Source organism: Centropristis striata, chromosome 22 (assembly GCF_030273125.1).
Source record: "Centropristis striata isolate RG_2023a ecotype Rhode Island chromosome 22, C.striata_1.0, whole genome shotgun sequence".
Lineage (NCBI taxonomy): Eukaryota > Metazoa > Chordata > Actinopteri > Perciformes > Serranidae > Centropristis > Centropristis striata.
Window position 1 is genome coordinate 3,162,078 of NC_081538.1, and position 20,768 is coordinate 3,182,845.

A 20,768-nucleotide genomic window follows, 5' to 3' on the forward strand; every position below is an offset into this window, starting at 1 on the left:
CTAGAGGGCTAGCCCGGCTATGTAAACATCCATTTCTGTCCATTCTGTCTGTGATATATCCCCCATAACTTTCCTTTATGGATAACTAGGTCTGGGTTCTCATGGCTTAATCTTGGGAGATTCAAAGTGTCACTAATTGCCACTTGTGGCCACTGATCAACAAAAGTTAAGCAAAGTTCGCAAAGTCTTGGTTGGATGTTCCTTAAAGGCGCCAGCTGGGACTATTTGGCATCTAACAGCTTTTATAGGGCGTTTATAGGGATCAAGTGGCCGTTTCAGAGGCATAGCATGGCAGATAGTTCAGATACAGAGTGGCACACTGCAGCAGTCTCTGTGGATCGCAGTCTTTGAATCTCCTTCCTCTCTGTCTGTGGAAATGTGTGTTGCTCTGCATTATGTGTTGGGCACAATGGTCCATTTGTCATCTGTGTGTGGAAGCAGAAGGCGTTGCTGTATGACTGAAGATGCACGCCGAGATGGAACATTGCTTGAGACTGCAGCAATGGGACATATGGATACAGTCATTTATCACTTGCACACACAGACACATGCAAGTCAAGCCTGAGAAGAAATTAAGATTATTTTTGTGCTCATACACTTTTATCTGTGCTTCCAGTCGTTAAAGAGATGACACTGAGGATGAACATTATGTCACTTTATGTGCTGGTCTGATACTGGCATGACGGCATTTCTGGTCACACATTTCCAGGGTCTTTGCCAGGAGCCATCGCTCGTTTCATTTTCCAAAACTCCACGAGTTCTTTCACTGATCAGGCCCTTCTCTGTTGGGAAATACCATGGCAACGGCGCTGGCAAGAGCTGACCTAGGCCATCGCAACAAACACATATGCACAAGGCACCAACACACACTGCTGCTGCTGCAAGAGTTCCCCACCAGAGTTGGGCAATTGACATATCCCCCATGGCCTCGGGGCCTCACTAGTCAGAACTGAGCAGTAATCAAAGCAGACACACAGGTCGAACTTTATTATAAAGCACTCGATAGCTGCTGCAGGAACACCCGCCGGTCCTCCAAAATACAGTGTACAGGAAGGAGCTGCAAAATCAAAAACAGCTTTTCAGGCAGCAGATACATTGTGGCTTCCCTTGGGCCTGGAAGCTTTTCACGGTCGAGTCAAAGATGGTATTGTTTCCTTTGGATATTAAGTTGAAGTTTCAGGACTTTTGTGCTGCCGGTGCGGAGGACTGAAACCAATGACCTGACGGAGGACTTTTGAATTCTCTCAGGTAGGATTCACCTAATTCCTCCAGCTCGATCTTTTAAAACTCTCTGTCATCAAGTGAGTTGTTAAGTTGAATTTGGCCACTAATCGCAGGGTTAACAAAGCCGGTTTTAGTTCAATAAACTTCTGCAGACCTTTAAAGTAAACACATTAATCAATATGAACTCATGAATTGGTTGAAACTTTGTCGTTGAGAGAGACAAAACTTTTCTGCTGCTGAAAGGCAAAATAAATATTGGCATATTAAAAGTCTCCACTGTCGTAAAAACAGCAGGGTTTACTTTGAATCGAAATGGATGACATCCTCAAAGGGAATCTGCGATGTGTTTGGTATTATTGGTGTGCTTTTGAAGCAGACTCACCTAGACAACTATTTGAAAGTACATTTTTGATCATTTCGCTGTGCTGTGCCCCATTGAAGTTGATTATTTTTTACACAGTGTGGAACCAACTCACTGCACAGCAGGAGAGAATTTTTCTAATCAATGCTGATTATAGTAAACATCACAGTCACCTTTTCAAATGTATCAGGCTTTCCAATAAACTGCACTATATTTATTTCTATTTTCAATCATCTGTGTTTCAATCATTGCATATATACTGTTTGCCAATGTTTCTTTTCATCAACATCATCAAAGGCTAGAAAGCATAAATGATGCTTCTGTTAAATGATGCAAAGGCTTTTCATCATGAGGAAATGCAATTGAACATGAATATACATTTGCATACTTTGAAACAAACACTGAGCACAATAAATCGGGCAGAAAAAAAAACGCTCATAAAATTAAGTACAGTAGGCCTTTTTAAATCAGTCTAACATGGTTGATGATTAAGTATGCAGAAGAGTAATACAGTGAAAGAGCTCAGCGGGACCCCGCTGTTGCACAGCTCCTCTGTGTGTGTGTGTGAAAATAAACAGTAAAATTTCCTTGAGTAATTCTTTTAGGGAGTTCTTTTTGGGAATGTATCAGCAAACGGTTCAAGCAACGGCATGAAGTGATTTAGACAATTTCTGGGTCAATCAATATTTGTAATAATGAACAACTTCCTCCCAATGAACTCTATGACCATATGATATGGTCCAGACATGAGGAATTATCCCACGGGCAATGAATAGCTTAACTTGACTCAGCAGTCACACTTACATTACTAGATTTCACTTGTGTGTGAACAGAACAGACATTTGTACAATTCCCTCTTTCACATAGTGGAATTTTCATTCAGCTTTTTCCTTTCTTTGGATATTATGGTGACTCACCATGAACTTGACTGTGGTAGACTGGAGTGAAAAGGTGAGGTAGGGGCTATGTCAGTAATGATTAAGATGCAGAACGCAGCGTTCTCAAAGATGACCTGGATTGCACCACCTGCCTGTTCATATCAGGCTAATGGTGCTTGTTTTGTGCTACGTCTTTGGCTTGAGTCTGCATCCCCTCATAGATCACATCCAATCAAATAATAGCCTTTACTGTGTGTAGTGATAAATATCTGGCAAAGTTAATGAAACCATGGCGGGCCTCTGGGAACAGACATGTAAAAGGCCCCACCACATTGCATCTCTTTGTAGTCATTATGATCTTATTGTGGTCTTTTTTTTGTGGTCTTTTTTTTTTACTCTTTCCAGTCATTCTTTTCATTCTTTTCTTTTTCATCTTTTTGGGGTCTCTTTGACATTTGTAGTGTCTTTTTTGGTCTTTTTGTGTCTCTTTGTAGTTATTTGTGGGGGTTTCTCTCTCTCTCTCTCTCTCTCTCTCTCTCTCTCTCTCTCTCTCTCTCTCTTTGCGGTTTTTAGGCATTTCTCCATGTGTCTCTTGATATTTTGCAGGTTGAAGTCAAAGCAGCCTGACATCTTGGGCCTCTGGGCTTTTGCCTGCTAGGCCCATTCTGTAATGCACCCATGAATAAAAGGGCTGTAAAGTGCCATAAAATTGCCCTAACATCAGTATATTGTAATTTGAGTAGTATTTCCTCTTCTTCTTCACAACAGCAACAAGAAAAGTGTTCAGTATTGCCCATATAGAATTGGTATAACACATCTGCAATAACTGTTGTATTCTCCCTCTATCTACAGCTTTTCAGCGTCCACACATCGTCCTCAATCTGTCGAGTCAACAACCAAACTCAGTGTGAAAGGCTCAGCCGGACAGGAACAGAGACTTGAATTTGCCACCATTACAAGCCGTGAGGACTGAGTGACTTACTGACCCCACTGGTCTGTAGTGGTCCCAACCATGGGGAAGACTGGGCAGAGTACAGTGGACTTAAACTCCCCAATGGAGGTCAAACAAGCAGTTCCCTTTGAGGAACTGGATGCTGTGGCGCCCCCTGGAGATAAAAATAATAAGGAAACAGAAGTGCCACCAGACAGGGGAAGCTGGAAGGGAAAGTTTGATTTCCTGCTGTCATGTGTGGGATACGCTATCGGCCTGGGAAATGTCTGGAGGTTCCCTTATCTGTGTGGCAAGAATGGTGGAGGTAAGTGTGAACGTTAGACTGACAGAACCAAAAGCATTCATATGGAAGTCCTAAATGATGTTTTGACCCATTACTCTTTGACAGGAAGCCATTCTCCAGCAACATGACCTCACATAGCTACCTATTAAACAACCCAGAACCACTTCCCCCTTTGTCTGCACTCAATACAACCCTCTGTAGCAGGATATATAACTTTTGTCTTCAAAATCACAAGCTAACAGCATATTTGCAGTTTTCACCAACATGTTAACGAAGAAGTGTGAAAGTAAATGGTCAAACTTACTACGACTCTGTCTTCACTGGCAATGGTTTAATTAGGTGTTTAGTCAAAGTTGCAACACCCTGCATGAGGACACTACACTAACCAACTACAACCAGCTAACACCATGCTAAGCTAACTAGCAAGCTGCTCAACCCACCAAGCAACAGCCAAATAAGCCTAAACTACCTCACAAGTGGTAACTAGCATGACTATTGAGCCACCAAATTAACCAAGAAATCTGTTAAACTGCATACCACATAATGAAACAATCTTCTACAGATCCAACAGCCTGTTATGCTTGTGTGCAGCCATCTAGCCTATGCTGTTTAATCCATCTTTGCAGACAGTCGTACTTTTCTTCTAAACTAACCACTGGAACTTTGTTTTTTAGCCTCTGGGGGGGAAGGGCTTGACCTGAGAATGGAGTTAGGCACAGAGCATCATACTTTGAAGTGAATTTGACATTGTGGCCTAACGATGGAATCACAACTGCAACCTGATATTACAAAATTACTCGAAATTACTTTCACACTTTACGTAGAACAGCGGATCGTTCTAAAAGTAGCACACACGTCATTATACATACAAAAAGTTGTTTAATTTTGTTTTTAAACGGGACATGAACCCCGTTCTCCTGGGTGAAAGTTTGTTCAACAGGGGTTTGTAAATCAGGAGATAAGCAATTTTGACTCTCACAACTCAAAACAACTTGTTTCTCTCAGAATTTGAGTCATTCAGTCCAATAATATTTGGAAAGTCTATAAGATGTGTACGATGAAATCATTTAATCTCCATTCAAGTTAGCTGAACTCTAAATTTAATAAGAAGTCTCTTTTCTTATTTATACTGAAGAGCTATAGAAGAGTCAGGTATTTTATAGACAGAAGCCAAACCTTTTTGGCTTCGCGTTCATAGGAATGAACAGGAACCCACCTCCAACACTGTATCCAGTTCTTTGTATACATCCATGCTCCACACAGACTGTTAACCTGCCTGCAACTAAAGCCCTTTGATGTGTTAATCCCAATGGCAATCTTCAAATCAAAATCAAATAGTCTTTATTGTCATTATATAGTTCACTATACAACAAAATTGAAAGTGCCACTGCATAAGGTTTTTCATCCTGCTAGTTCTGCATTTAAGGCTTCTGTACCTCCAATGGTAATCTTGTCCCGTTGCCTACACTGCAAAAAAAAGAAAAGTTGGGTGAACTCAAAATTTCAAGGCAACAAACTTCGATACAATTTTAAGTTGGACAATTAAACTAAATATTTTAAGTTTTGTTTTTGAGTTTGCTCAACTCTGAATTCAGATTTTTTAATTTATAATTTTACATTGTAATAACATTTAATCCTTACTTCTGCTAACTTCTGCAATGTGCTGAAGTGGCACGATTGTAACGCCGCTATGAAATGTCAGCTAATGTTGCGACCACAATTTTGAGTTAGCATTGATACGCTAATGGCTACTCTTGTAGCTGTAACAAGCAGCATCAGTTAGCCGCTAGCATCAGTTAGCCGCTAGCTTTCGCTAATGACCGAATTTCACCGCTTTCCCACATTTCACAACAAAGAAATAAGAGTTAGCAGAACTATTGTCCCTTGTTGTGAACCCCAACTTAAAGATATAAGTAACAACAACTCACAAACTTGTTTTTGAGCAGACAACTGGCTTCCTTTGTTGTGCTAACTTACATTATTGCCCTAAATGTCAATAATTTATATTTCCAAGTTTTACCAACTTAAATCACTGTTTTAGGTAAAAAATACAAGTTGGCTTTTTTTTGCAGTGTACAGATTCTGCATGCAGATTGAGATTAGAGTTCAGCTAACATGGTGCTGCGGTTGTGATGGTTGTCAGCTCATGCATGCCCTTATGGGTGGGAATCATGGCCCTTTCTGAAGCCTCTCTCCCCTCCCCCGTGACTCACCCAGATGCCCTTTTGATAACCACTGCCATGGTAAAAATTCACTGTGAAATTGTGCACTGGGCCCTGATTTCCATCTCCAACTGCTGCCATGCTGTAGTAAACTCTGCAGTTACGATACATATCTGAACGTCCTATAAATATTCCCCCTCTAGCCCTTTGACAATGTGTGGTTCTTGGAAATACTTTATTGCTTCCCACAGTGTCTTCTTTCCCTCTTGCCTCTTCAACTCCCAAATCCAGAAGCTTTTCATGTCATGGTGATAAATTTAATCTCCCACCTTCACCTTCTTTTTTCTTCTTTTCTTCTTAACTTGAATGATTATTCAATTATTCAATAAAACTAACGGATGAACATGTTTCATTGATTATTTAAATTAAGTTACCCTTTAGGAATACACTTTATAAGCAGAAGCAACCAATTCACTTTACAGAAACTTTTTTAATCAGCTGTAAAACTTTCTTTCTGGGCAAGTATATTCTCTGGAAGATGTGTGGCTCCTGCATACAAATTGTACAATATTTTGAACAAGACCAGTGTCTTCTAGCATTTCTCATAAAATGCTAATAAAATAATAATGAAGTAGATCCTCCAGCCATGATTTAACAATTAGAGAAAAGGGATATGTCACTCTTACCACAATATTACAGCAATATTTCATTTCTTTTTCAGTCTGTTGAAGGAAAAGAAACTTAATTTGATCAAAATTGAATATTCAGGTTTCACACAGTCACTTAATAATAATAACTTAAATTTATATAGCACCTTTCAAGAAACCCAAGGAGGCTTTACAATACAATAGGCATGATGTAACAAGTCGGCACTTTATTATGATGTTATCAATCAATCAATCAATCAAACTTTATTTATATAGCGCTTTTTATACATATAAATACAACTCAAAGTGCTTTACAAAAGCCATCAGCCCGTCCAAACATATAAAACACCAACAAACAGTATGACAGAGGTAAACAGGACAGGAAGACAGAGTGTTATGAATGTCATTAGTGTGTTAAAATGGATTATGAGTATGAATGACATGTTTATCATAGTATTTATTTATTGTACTTATCTGAAGTCTTTCTAATTACCATGTTTGTTATCTTACTGAACATGTTTTGTTTGTCTACGATCTGTCAGGAGCCTTTCTGATCCCGTACTTTATGACCCTGGTGTTTGCTGGGATTCCTCTCTTCTTCCTGGAAACGTCTCTGGGACAGTTCACCTCAGTGGGAGGTCTGGGAGTGTGGAAGCTCATCCCTATGATGAAAGGTTAGATGTTTGTCGTTTTTTTATCATTTAAGGTGACACACCACGGGAACAAAACATTGTTTTTTTCATGCATCGGTCAATTCATGCAACGAACATGTGTCAGTGATTTTATATATGCGTATGGCGTTTCTTTGACTGTGTTTCATTAGATGTTTATTGGGTCTTATTATGTTATCGTTGTGTACCTTGTCTTGTGTGTCCTGCTGCAAAACAAAACAAATCTCCCTTCAAGGGACTAATAAAGTGATTCTGATTCTGATTCTGAATTCTGAGATACAGAATTCAAAAATTTTGAAACGTGCTACCTCCAATGTTCAGGAATTTTGCACATATTTAATAGCATAATGGCTAATTTGCATATTTAAACATTTCATTTCAGAAAACTGCTGACTAAACCTTTCACAGAAAGACATTTAAAAACTACCTTGAATGAAACTCTCCATTTGACTTTTTGCTCAATATTTTCACTCGGCTTCCAGCTCTTTCTCTGTGCCATTACAAGGTTACAAGCTAGTGTTTAGTTCTGTTAACAAGTTTTTTCATTTAAGACTCTTCTGCAGACAGTTCTTGGTGGTAGCAATTATGCCACTGCCTCCGAGCTCAAAGAGCTGGAGTGGAGCATATTATCTCCTGCCAGCACAGACAGCAGCAGTGATAGCGAATGTGCTGCTGTGCCAACTGATACTCAAAGCCAAGGGCAAGTAAACATTAGAAATAGCAAAGCAACAATGATGAGGGTGAAGATTATAACTCACACACTGAGAGAATCTGCTCAAGCAGAAATCTGCTCTTGAGTTCTTTGTGGCACCTCTTACATATTGTATTACAATTTACTTTGCAGACTGACCCTAAAAAAAAACATTGTAATGTGAAATGCTGATGTCTGTGCCTCCTTCTTCTCCAGGTGTCGGTTTAGCTGCAGTGGTTCTGTCCTTCTGGCTCAACATCTACTATATTATCATCATTGCCTGGGCACTCTACTACCTATTCAACTCCTTTGGTTCGGTATGTTGTATAATCGATCAAATACCTTGTGTTGGTATTATTATTATTATTCTGATAATTGAATTATAGCTGATAAATACAGCCGATAATACAAAGCATCATCACACTCTGATACAGAATAAGGTGGTGTGTATCTTTTAAAGTTGCCATCTGCCAATAAACAGAATGAAATCAAATCAATAAAAATTACTTTATTTATCCCCGAGGGGAATTCAGTTAGTCTGGTAGAATCTCTGGAAGAATGAGACAGTCTGAAGGCTGTAGGAGAGAAGGATCTTTTTTTTATCTTTCCGTCCTGCAACAGAGAGAGAGGAGCCGTCCACTGCTGTTTTTTTGGTCCATAAAGGTTTTGTGTAGCGGATTATCTGGGCATGATCTGCAGCATAAAACAACACACTACCACCACTGATAAAACATCTGCAGCTACAGATGTCCAGAGATCTGAGCTTCCTTAAGAAAAAGAGGCGGCTCCGCCCCTTTTTGTAGAGAGCGTCTGTGTTTAGGGACCAGTCCAACTTATTATCCAGGTATACACCTAGATACTTATAACTTGGCACCACCTCCATGTCCACCCAATAGGTATTCACTGGCTGAAGGGGGGCTTGAACCTGCGGAAATCTCTGATCATTTCCTTAGTCTTTGAGGTGTTCAGTAGGAGATAGTTCTTGTGACTCCAGTCACTGAAGGCTTTTATCAGATCCCTATATTCAGATTCCTGTCCATTCCTGATACACGCCACAATAGCAGTGTCGTCGGAGTACTTCTGGATGTGGCAGGACTCAGAGTTGTATTTGAAGTCTGCTGTGTACAGTGTGAACAGGAGTGGAGCCAGAACAGTGCCTTGTGGAGCCCCTGTGCTGCTCATTAATGTCCCAGAAACACCGTTCCCCAACCTGACATATTGTGGTCTTCCTGTCATTTTCTTTAATGCGTCATTTCAAAATTTCACTTCAAAATTTGTTTAAACTTTAATGGAAACACGGCTAGTAGTGATGATTTGGATCAGAGCTATGGATTAACAAATCATCTTTTTTTGCTCACTACATCTTCAGGTGTGCATAAACTACAAACAGCTTAGTAACAGCTTTTTAAAAAACACAAAAAATTACATTATTGGTTACCTTATCAATATCAGCCACAAGAAGCAGGTAATTATTGGTAATTGTATTGGCTAAAAATGAAAAAATCCATATCGCTTTCATATTCCTTACTTCCTCAGCATTGTTTCAAAAGTTAGACACATACTATAGAATTTAGCAGCTTAAGAGCTAAACATTTCCCTTAAGAGTTGATGGAGACTACAAAGCTAAAAGGAGAATTAATACTATACTCACATTAATCGGGACACAAACACAACAAAGGCTTACTCCCTAATGTACTGTACATACTAATTAGGTGATAATATGTCAGTGTTGTGTTTATAGTTTGTTTCTGCTGCCCCCACGTGGCCAAACAACCAGTTATTGCAGGTTAAATATCAAATTATGAAAGTATTTTAAAAATGTGGATGTTGGCATAATCTAAATTAAGTGTTGATACCTGATTATTGAAGCTTTCATCACCTCCACTATGGCTGTCTTTCTCTGTCTCGGCTTTTCCTCACTCTTTGCTTTTGTATTCTTCTGCTGCTCATAGACGCCGGGTGGATTTAAAGACTTTGCAGGCATTGTGCGTGAAGCCCTTTTGGTGGGAAAAATTGAGTATTGCAAAGCAGGGATCAAAAAATATATATTTAATGTTTTTATCTGAAGGCCAGAAAAACGTTGCGTGGATCATTAAAAAATGAGACTGTGGAGGAGACATGTGATAGAAGTGTCTGTCTTTTTGTCTGTGAAGAAAAGCAGATATTTTTCATTATATTCATGCATTTGTTTTGTGTGCAGGAGCTGCCTTGGCAAAGCTGTGATAACCCCTGGAACACAGACAAGTGCTTCTGCAACTACAGTCTGACAGACACCACCAACCTGACCAGTGCTGTCACAGAGTTCTGGGAGTAAGATGCCCTGGACGACAATATGTTGCAGCTATTTCTGGAAGCTATTTGTGCTTATCTGTGTCTGACTTGTGTTCCTGTAGGCGCAACATGCACCAGATGTCCAGTGGTCTGGAGGAGCCAGGAGAGCTTCGCTGGCCCTTGGTGGGCACTCTGGCGTTGGCCTGGATCCTTGTCTATTTCTCAATCTGGAAAGGAGTGGAGTGGACAGGGAAGGTCAGACTCAGTGCTTCTCTTCTCTCCCTTTCCACTTTAAATCTTTAAACTCACAGGCCTCTCTCTGACCGCACATTGCTTCTGCTACATCACCCAGTCTGCTTTATCTGAGCTGCTTTCTCTCCATTTTTGCATATTCTAAGTTTTTAATCATGCAAACAGGACGGGACACAGAGCTGCCCGGGAGGCAGAACTGATGTTGCCGTTGACTGAGTTTATTCTTGATTGGTGGAGCTGATTAAAGAGAAAAAAAGATTAAGAGAAATCATGAACACAAAGTATGAGACAAGGAATAAATAGTCCAGACTGATCTCAACGACTATTGAACAGATTTCCATTAAACTTTTTTATATTTTGGGCCCAGGTCCAGAGCCGGCCCAAGGCATAAGCAAACTAAGTGACTGCTTAGGGCCCCGTGGCCACTAGGGGGCCCCCAAGAGCAATTCAAAACAATATTTTTTATTTTATTTATAAATGCCAAGATAAAGGTATGTTATCTTGGTAATGGATTGCTTATCAAAGAGATTTGTGTAGCTGTTAATAGCAAATTAGCTAGTTGTTTTTGCATCCGGCTACTATATATAGTTTGCTGCACATTGCAGTTGCAGTTTTTTGAAGCCAAAAAAAATAAACCAGATGAAACTTTTACTAAAATATATATAATATAGGTTTTTTAAAATATATTTTACCATTTGGAACGATGTGAAAATCAACCCTAGCTCGCTCTTCTCGTTGAATGTGCTACATTTTGAGATTAAAAACCATATTATGTGACACCCTGGACTTCATTTATTCATTGGTATTATTGCATTGGGCCACCCCCATTAATGTGTAAAGACATATCAGGCTGACAATAGGATCATGTAAACACTGAGGGTGCAGCCAAACAACAAAATGTCATAATAAACTGCTTTTATAAATGTTTTGGGGGAGAACATGATTGAAATGTCTCCCCAAAAAAAGAAAAAATCTGATGAATTGCCGTAAAATTTGGTACATAACTTCATTGAATTGTCAATAAATTTGACGAGTTTTAACTTTTCCATCTAGTGCCATCATCAGTTAAAAATGTAAATTCGGTCTTTAGACCAAACACAAGCCCAACTAATGGCATTCCCATCAGCCTTGTTTCTTTGATGATAGTTATTAGATGTTTATCTGTCAATCCTTTGGTCCATTATCCAATTTGTCTACTGGGCCATCACAAAAACAAGAGTAATTAGCTTTTAGTAGGTGTGTTTTGACATTTAGGTCTCTCTTTGGGCCAGAAAATGCAATCCGGTTTAACAAGATTGACAATGACAGTAATTATTGCTCATAGTTCACAGCTCACTTGAATATTATTCATCATTGCTGAAGCTATTGATTGGTCCTACGAGTAGAATAAAAAGGATTTCTCCACTAATCCAAAAGAATAAATCAATTTAAATATCTTCCTCTTGTCTGATTTACTGTGTTTAGACGTATTAATTGGCTCCAAAGAGTCAAACTATAACATACAATATATTTAAATATTTTTTTATTGGTTGATAGAGCTATGTCCTTCTACTTATTTATTCTTCTCAGATGCTGACAGGCTGTTTATTCCTGCTGTCATTCTGCTACCCACACCCCATCTTTCTCTCAATATTTCACAAATAGACACAGCTCCAAAAATGTAATATTTAATCCCAAACTGCTGGATGATTTAGAGGTGATAGCAAAAAAAGAGTTAGAAAAAGGGGGAAAAGCACTCTTTTTGCTGCCTGGGATTTTTAAATTACAGCAAGTCTAAGCGATGCATGTGAACAGAAACACATTTACACATTCACTGCCAGTGGATAATTGGATTTTAATGTGTGGCATCTGAGAGCAGTGAGAAAAATGAATTCCCCCAAGGCCCCCCGGTCTTGATGGACATTACCAATTAAGCATAATGATTATGCTACAGAGCTGCGGGCCACATCCTAAAGGCTTCGGCAAGGTCTTCTGGCAAAGAGAAGCAATGGAAATATTCTAGTAGATGAGGATGTTTTCACTCTGTGGGTTTTTTTTGCATCTCTTGTTGACTTTGAATTATTTAAGAAAAATGACTTTGCAATTGTGATTACCTTGAAAACAAAAGACGAAGCCCAGAATAGAAACATACCGCTAAGGTAATTTGAATACCTAAAAATATGTTTCTTTCTCTTTCTCTTAGGTGGTGTATTTCTCAGCCACCTACCCCTACGTCATGCTGTTCATCCTGTTCTTCCGTGGGGTCACTCTGCCCGGAGCCATAGATGGGATCCTCTTCTACATCACCCCAGATTTTAAAAAGCTCATGCGGTCTGAGGTAGGTCATGTTCAAACAGACACACTGCAAATAAAGAAAAGATGGGTGAACTCAAAATTTCAAGGCAACAAACTTCGATAACATTTTAAGTTGGACAATTAAAAGAAATATTTTAAGTTTTGTTTTTGAGGTGGGTACATACGATCTTAAAAATAAAGGACCTTGGGGACATAGGATCTTGGAAATAAAGTGGCCTGCACAGCAAAAAAAGAAAAGCTGGGTGAACTCAAAATTTCAAGGCAACAAACTTCGATAAACTTTTAAGTTGGACAATTAAAAGAAATATTTTAAGTTTTGTTTTTGAGTTTGCTCAACTCTGAATTCAGATTTTTGTCAACTCAACTGTAAGTTGTACTAACTTATAATTTTACATTGTAATAACTTTTAATCCTTACTTCTGCTAACTTGTGCTGAATTGGCACGATTGTAACGCCGCTATGAAATGTCAATTTTGAGTTAGCATTGATACGCTAATGGCTACTCTTGTAGCTGTAACAAGCATTATTATTGATGCACTAATTATTATTGCACTATACCTTGATTGTTTGCTTTTTACTCTTCCTGTAAGTCGCTTTGAATAAAAGCGTCTGCTAAATGACTAAATGTAAATGTAAATGTAAGCAGCGCCGCTAGCGTCGGTTAGCCGCTAGCATCGGTTAGCCGCTAGCTTTCGCTTATGACCGAATTTCACCACTTTCCCACATTTCACAACAAAGAAATAAGAGTTAGCAGAACTATTGTCCCTTGTTGTGAACCCCAACTTAAAGATATAAGTAACAACAACTTACAAACTTGTTTTTGAGCATACAACTAGCTTCCTTATATTATTGCCGTAAATGTCAATAATTTATATTTCCAAGTTTTACCAACTTAAATCACTGTTTTAGGCCAAAAAATACAAGTTGGCTTTTTTTGCAGTGCATGAACGTGTCCGTGTGTCTGACAGGTGTGGCTGGATGCAGCAACTCAGATCTTCTTCTCCTACGGACTGGGCCTGGGCTCGCTCATCGCACTGGGCAGCTACAACACTTACAACAACGATGTTTACAAGTAGGAACATGCAGCCACAAGCTTTTTACCTGCTGTTGTTTTCTGTCATCCCAACTGTTAATTTGATCCCAAACTGAAGACTTATCTTTTTAACTTCGCTTTTACCTGAACCATTTTTAGAGATTTTTCTGCTCATGCATCTTAGTGTTAAAACATCTTCTCTTTTATTTATTTATTTGCTACTATTTATTAGTCTATTTCTATATATATATATTATCATGCTCTAGTTCTTAATTATTTATTTATTCTTTTATCTTTTTTATATAGCTTTTTATTTTGTTATATTTTATATATATACACACTACTGGTCAAAAGTTTTAGAACACCCCAATTTTTCCAGTTTTTTATTGAAATTCAAGCAGTTCAAGTCAAATGAACAGCTTGAAAGGGTACAAAGGTAAGTGGTGAACTGCCAGAGGTAAATAAAAAAAGGTAAGCTTAACCAAAACTGGAAAATAATGTACATTTCAGAATTATACAAGTAGGCCTTTTGCAGGGAACAAGAAATGGGTTAACAATATTTTTGTCCTATTTTGTCCATTTTTGAATTCTTTTCATGTCTTTGTAAGTCATTTTGTGTCTTTTTTTGGTCATTTTGTGTCTTTTTTTAGTCATTTTTTGTCTTTTGGTTTTCTTTTTTTGTCATTTTGTGTCTTTTTTTGGTCATTTTGTGTTTTTTTTTAGTCCTTTAGTCTAACATAAAATGTGATTTTGAATCTTTTTTTTACTTTCAAAACACTATCATGCTCAATAAAGAATTTTAAATGTTGCAAATGTGCATTAATTTCAGAGTACACTGAGACATTAAACTGCATCATCTTCATTTTCACCATCAAGTTGGTGTGTTCTAAAACTTTTGACCAGTAGTGTATATATATATATATATATATATATATATATATATACTTTCCATTGTCATTATTGACTTTTACTTTTTATTTTTTATTTTATATATATATATATATATATATATATATATCTTTTTATCTTATTTTATTTTATTTTATCTTACTTTATCCTTTATCTAATTTATTTCTAACCTGCCTCCAGTGTTTCCTCACTGCTCCATGTTGAGATGGAGCTTCCTCAGTTCCTCAGTTTGTGTTTTGTTTTTAATAGGATGGAGGGATGAAGGTGGGTGGGGTGGAGGGTGTTTGTTTCTATGTTTCGTTATCTTTTTATTATCATTATTTTCTCCTTTCTTTTTTATGTAAAGCGCTTTGTGTTGCATCTCTCTTGTATGAAAAGTGCTATACAAATAAAGTCTGATTGAAGTCTGATTGATTTCTCTTTAGGGACTCCATCATCGTGTGCTGCATCAACTCCTGCACCAGCATGTTTGCTGGCTTTGTCATCTTCTCCATTGTGGGCTTCATGTCTCATATCACTAAGAAACCTGTCCAGGAATTAGCAGCATCAGGTACAGACCTTTATTGACTTGTTTGGCAATGCAACACAGCACAATACTTTTTAAAATTGTTGCCTTGGTGCTTCCAAAAGAGATAGTTTTTGTTTCTGTACAGGAAACTGAAGTCGTTCTCTATGTTTGGTTCAAAGCCACATGACATAAACAGTCATTTTTCCTTGCAGAACACATTTGCTGGTCTACCAATGCCTCAATCAGTTCGATAATTTGTGTTATTGTCTAACTTGGTGTTTTGTTTTTTTTTAAGTTAATTTTGATTCACCAGTCACACAAACTGAGGCGTTGGTGCTGTAGACCAGTAGTTCTCAACCTTTTTGAGTCGCGACCCCCAATTTAACATGCATGTTGTCCGCGACCCCCGCTCACTGAACAGAATCTAAAATGTTCAGATCACCCAAAAAAAAAAAAAAAGACCAAAAAAAGGAAACAAAATGACCACAAAAGACACAAAATGACCAGAAAAGACACAAAATGACCAAAAAAAAGACACAAAATGACCCCCCCCCCCCAAAAAAAAAGGAAACAAAATGACCAAAAAAGACACAAAATGACAAAAAAACCCACAAAATGACCAAAAAAAAAGATATTAAATAACCAAAAAGACTAAAACACATTAACACATAAACACTTTAACACAGTGAAGACAGAGCTGACTTCCAAAATGATTTGGCGACCCCCAGAAATCATCTCGCGACCCCAATTGGGGTCCCGACCCCAAGGTTGAGAATAGCTGCTGTAGACCAGTAACTCCTGTGTTCTGGGAAGTAAAATGACTGTTTTTGTCAATGTAGTCTGGTGGTTTTGAAGAGAGATGGCATAAGTTCTCCATCAGAAAGGGCTGTCTGAAGATAATAAAAAAAAAAGAGTAAATTAATCACAATACAATGTTATATTGATTCTTTGGACAACGATAGAATATTATTACGATTTATCATATGCCAATACAACACAATCAGTTACATTTACATCTTCTCATACAAAGCAACTAAAATATGATTTGACAATTTTATTACTGAGCTCTTCCAGATAATTAACCTGCAGTTAGAACTTCACTGCACATTTCCTTGAACTTACTGTAGTTGGCAAATCTGGAAATTTGCTTATTAACCCAGTGCAACTGAAATTCAAAAGGAAAATATATAGCATGATGCTGTTTGTGTTCTCTTTTCTATGTAAATATGTCCATGCTTATGAATTCCTGTAGGCTAATGTCACAATGTAGAGCATTTGTAATTTAAAAGTTGTGTTTTCTGTGTGACATTTAGGCCCAGGTTTGGCGTTTTTAGCTTATCCTCAGGCTGTCACCCAGCTGCCCATGTCCTCTCTGTGGGCCATCCTCTTCTTCTCCATGCTCATGATGCTGGGCCTGGACAGTCAGGTACAAACAATACTCACTAAACAGAGGCTTTTATTTATAAGATTTAAATTTTTTCTCATCCATGTCTCTTAATACTGTCATGTATTAGTTCTGCACAGTGGAAGGCTTCATCACAGCTCTGATGGATGAATATCCCCTGACACTGAGGAAGAGGAAGAAGGTCTTCATCCTCATTGTCTGCTTCATCTCCTTCATCATCGGCTTCTCCAACATCACGCAGGTACAGCTGTCTCTGCGTTGATTCTCTCGTGTAAAAAAATGTTTTTGGTTCCATTTTAAATCACAGCAGTTAACTTGTCCTGCAGATTGCATGACTAAGTAGCTATTATAAGAAGATGGTTGTCTGAGTTGTAAAAACAAATACACATACACCTGAACATTTGCACATTTGTCTGACACCAGGGAAAAGAGCCCCCTCCTGCATTATACACAATGACAAAACGATCTCACAACAACCTGCGGTGTATTCATCATGCATATTTTATTCAATAAAGAGAAGGGTATTAGTATTCAGCCTCCAAAGTAGTTATGTGTGTCTCTGTGTGGTGAAATCTCCCAGGGTGGTCTGTACGTGTTCAAGATGTTTGATTACTACTCCGCCAGTGGCATGTGTCTGCTCTTCCTCGTCTTCTTCGAAACCGTTTCCATATCCTGGTTTTATGGTAGGAAATCTCATTTTATTCTCTCTGTGCTTAAACCAAACCCTGAAGAGTAAAATCAAATGTAACCAGAGCTGGAATAAGCTGGGCCGGAGCTCGATAGAAAGGACGACACTGTGCCAAGTCACTGAATGAATCAAGCATGTCGATTTCCTATGTACTCTGTAGCAGTCCAACAGGAAATTACATCTATCTGCTCCACTTTCTGTGATAAGCCCTTCTGTCCAATCAGATTTCCTTCTCTTTCACCCTATAAGGCTTTGTTCTTGTACTTATTATCTCCATATTAATGCACACTCCTCTTCTTTGTCCGTGTCTCTTCATGCCACAGGAGCTGAAAGGTTTTATATGAACATTGAGGACATGATCGGCTATAGGCCAAGTGGCTGGTGGAAGCTCTGTTGGAAGTTCTTCACTCCGCTGATCTGCCTGGTAGGCAGGGAATGATTATTGATTTAACGTCCATAATGTGCATTTTTCTAGGTCGAACTCTTGCATGTCCTTCCTTCTCCCTCTCGGAGATCTATCGAGCTGCAGCAGGAGCCAATAGGCAGATAATTGATGGCATTGCTGAATCTGTTTCCTCTGCCATGTGGTGATTTGTTCTTCAACCTGTGGACTGTCAGGCCCCCAGGGAAATCACGGCAATGTCTTTATCTTCACTACTGTGGTGATAAAGGAAGTGTAATATTAAGGGATGCTATATAAATGGGAAAGGGTATTCTGCCAGAATTAATAAGTACAGCTTAGATACATAGATTAAAACACAGCTATATTTAATTGAAAAGTGTTCAGCCAGTTGGCCCACCATTTCTGTCTAGATAATATAATAATAATAATTAGAATATGGATTCCCATTTTGTGCTTTATAGAGCTAGGAAAAATAGGACCCTAGAAACATTGGAAACCTAGGACCCTGGGACAGATAATTGGGAATACAGTAGGAACACAGGATCTTGGGGATATAGGACCTTCGGAAAATAGGTATTGGGAACATAGGACCTTGGAACAAAGCACCCTAGGAACATAGGGCCTTTGGAACATAGAACACTGTGGATATATGATCTGTGTACATCGACAACTGGGAATATGGTTGGAACATAGGACCCTGGGGACAGAGGTTCTTGGAAATATAAGGCCATGGGAACATAGTACCTTGGAAATTTAGGTCAAAGGATATTGGGGACACAGGACCTTGGGTACATAAGATATTGGGTACATACGATCTTAAAAATATAGGACCTTGGGAACATAGGATCTTGGAAATATAGGACCTTGGAAATATGGAACCCTGGGAAGATATAGGACCTTGGGGACATAGGATCATGGAAATATAGGAACTTGGGAACATAGGACCTTGGAAATAAAGTGGCCTGGGAACATAGTAACTTGGAAATATAGGACCCTGGGGGGAACATAGGATCTTGGAAATATAGGATCTTAGGAACATAGTATCTTGGAAATATAGGACCTTGGAAATATGGAACCCTGGGAAGACATAGGACCTTGGAAATACAGGACCCTGGGGGGAACATAGGATATTGGAATCATAGGACCAAGGTAACAAAGGATATTGGGGACATAGGACCTAGGGAACATAGGATATTGGAATTATAGGACCTAGGTAACAAAGGATATTGGGGACATAGGATCTTGGAAATATAGGACCTTGGGAACATAGGATATTAAGGATATAGGACCTTGGAAATATGGAACCCTGGGAAGATATAGGACCTTGGGGACATAGGATCATGGAAATATACGTACTTGGGAACATAGGATCTTGGAAATAAAGTGGCCTGGGAACATAGTAACTTGGAAATATAGGACCCTAGGAACATAGGATATTGGAATTATAGGACCTAGGTAACAAAGGATATTGGGGACATAGGACCTTGGGAACATAGGATATTGGAATTATAGGACCTAGGTAACAAAGGATATTGGGGACATAGGATCTTGGAAATATAGGACCTTGGGAACATAGGATATTAGGGATATAGGACCTTGGAAATATGGAACCCTGGGAAGACATAGGACCTTGGGGACATAGGATCATGGAATTATAGGACCTAGGTAACAAAAGATATTGGGGACATATGATCTTGGAAATATAGGACCTTGGGAACATCGGATATTGGGGATATAGGAATGCACCACTGTGCGTAAGTTCTTGCATAACTGTCAGTTGCATAACTGTAGGCTCTCGTTTAGAAACCTGTTGTATTGAATGTGATACAGGTGCATAAAAAAGTATAATAATCTGGGCTTGTTGCATAACAAGTCAATTTAGATAACATTTTAACAAGATGTTTGCTGATCTTGAGATTACACGGACTAAATAACATCATTGTATATTGTAGGGGGTGTTTACCTTCAGTGCCATCGAGATGACCCCTCTGACGTTGGGGAAGTACGTGTACCCGCTGTGGGGCCAAGTGATTGGCTGGTTCATGTCTTTGTCTTCGATGGTACTGATCCCGGGCTACGTCATCTACATGTTCTGCGTCACCAAGGGCAGCATTAAACAGGTACCGACCTCTGACATGTCTTTCTAAGATTAATGTCTATTCTCTGCAGTTAAAGACTTATGTAGGATACTAGAGAGTACAGCTGATAGTTGAGAGACACAGTGTATATAGGCAGGAAGTATTTTGACTGCAGGAGGGAGCAGAAAAAGTGTTGGCTTTAGACAAACATCATTATCCTGTTTAGATCAGAAGGTATGTTTTGAAGGTGAGTGTGTTAGCTAGTGTTTTGTGTCCTGCAAAATGTAGTTTTTGTTGCTAAAAAGCCTATTTTTCCACTTCTCACTCTACTTATTTGAACATTTTCGTCCTCCTAACTAGCATTAAATGCAAATGTGACGCTGATGTAACTGTTTTTACTTGACCAGCGTTGGCGGAAGATGACAACCTCCCGGGAGGAAGAAAAGTCATCGGGGCATGAAGAATTTACACGCACAGGGAGCGTGGGCGAAGCTCCTGTCTAGCCAGGATTGTTCAGGTCTAAATAATTCCCCTGTCTGCCAGGACTTACTCTAGTCGACACTGACATTTGACAATTGGACAGATGGAGCCTTGTACAGCATTCCACTATGGTGTTTTTCTTCATCTTAAAATGTGCCAAAAAATCTGGCAAATAAAGGAAGAAGATGAGAAGGCACGTTTGATAAATATAGATAGATTTCCTTTCACAGTGATCTCTGACCACAAATGCTATAGATCAGCATTGAACCTGTGTAAATATACCGTATATATACCATTAATATATGACTGTAAATCTTCATCCTACTTGAATGTTTTCTCTGCTACTTAACAGAATCACTGTCTTTGTCTGTAAGCTTACCACAAATGTCTTGAATGTTGTTGTACAGAGGTATTAAAACATCTGGTAAAACTTGATATTCTAGGTGTGAAACTGTAATGCATCAAAGACTATTTGCTTGTTAAAGAACCAACCAGCCACTGTGACTTTTTTTCTCCAGCAATAAATATGTGGGCCATCAATATAAATTTGTTGTCTTTGCTTATCAAGACAGACCAA

The 20,768-nt window shown here is 38.7% G+C and overlaps 1 protein-coding gene across 1 annotated transcript; it reads left to right on the forward strand.

Annotated features, from left to right (window-relative positions):
* The first annotated feature begins 1,111 nt into the window (after window positions 1–1,111).
* On the forward strand, window positions 1,112–20,626 carry slc6a1l (solute carrier family 6 member 1, like). Its single transcript, XM_059325429.1, has 15 exons — window positions 1,112–1,248; window positions 3,316–3,719; window positions 7,050–7,181; window positions 8,086–8,186; window positions 10,070–10,179; window positions 10,263–10,395; window positions 12,575–12,709; window positions 13,656–13,759; window positions 15,055–15,179; window positions 16,451–16,563; window positions 16,652–16,783; window positions 17,123–17,225; window positions 17,554–17,654; window positions 19,586–19,753; window positions 20,119–20,626. Exons 2-15 carry the CDS (start codon window positions 3,476–3,478, stop codon window positions 20,212–20,214), a joined length of 1,797 nt encoding a protein of 598 aa, XP_059181412.1. The 5' UTR covers window positions 1,112–1,248; window positions 3,316–3,475; the 3' UTR covers window positions 20,215–20,626.
* Window positions 20,627–20,768: the final 142 nt, after the last annotated feature.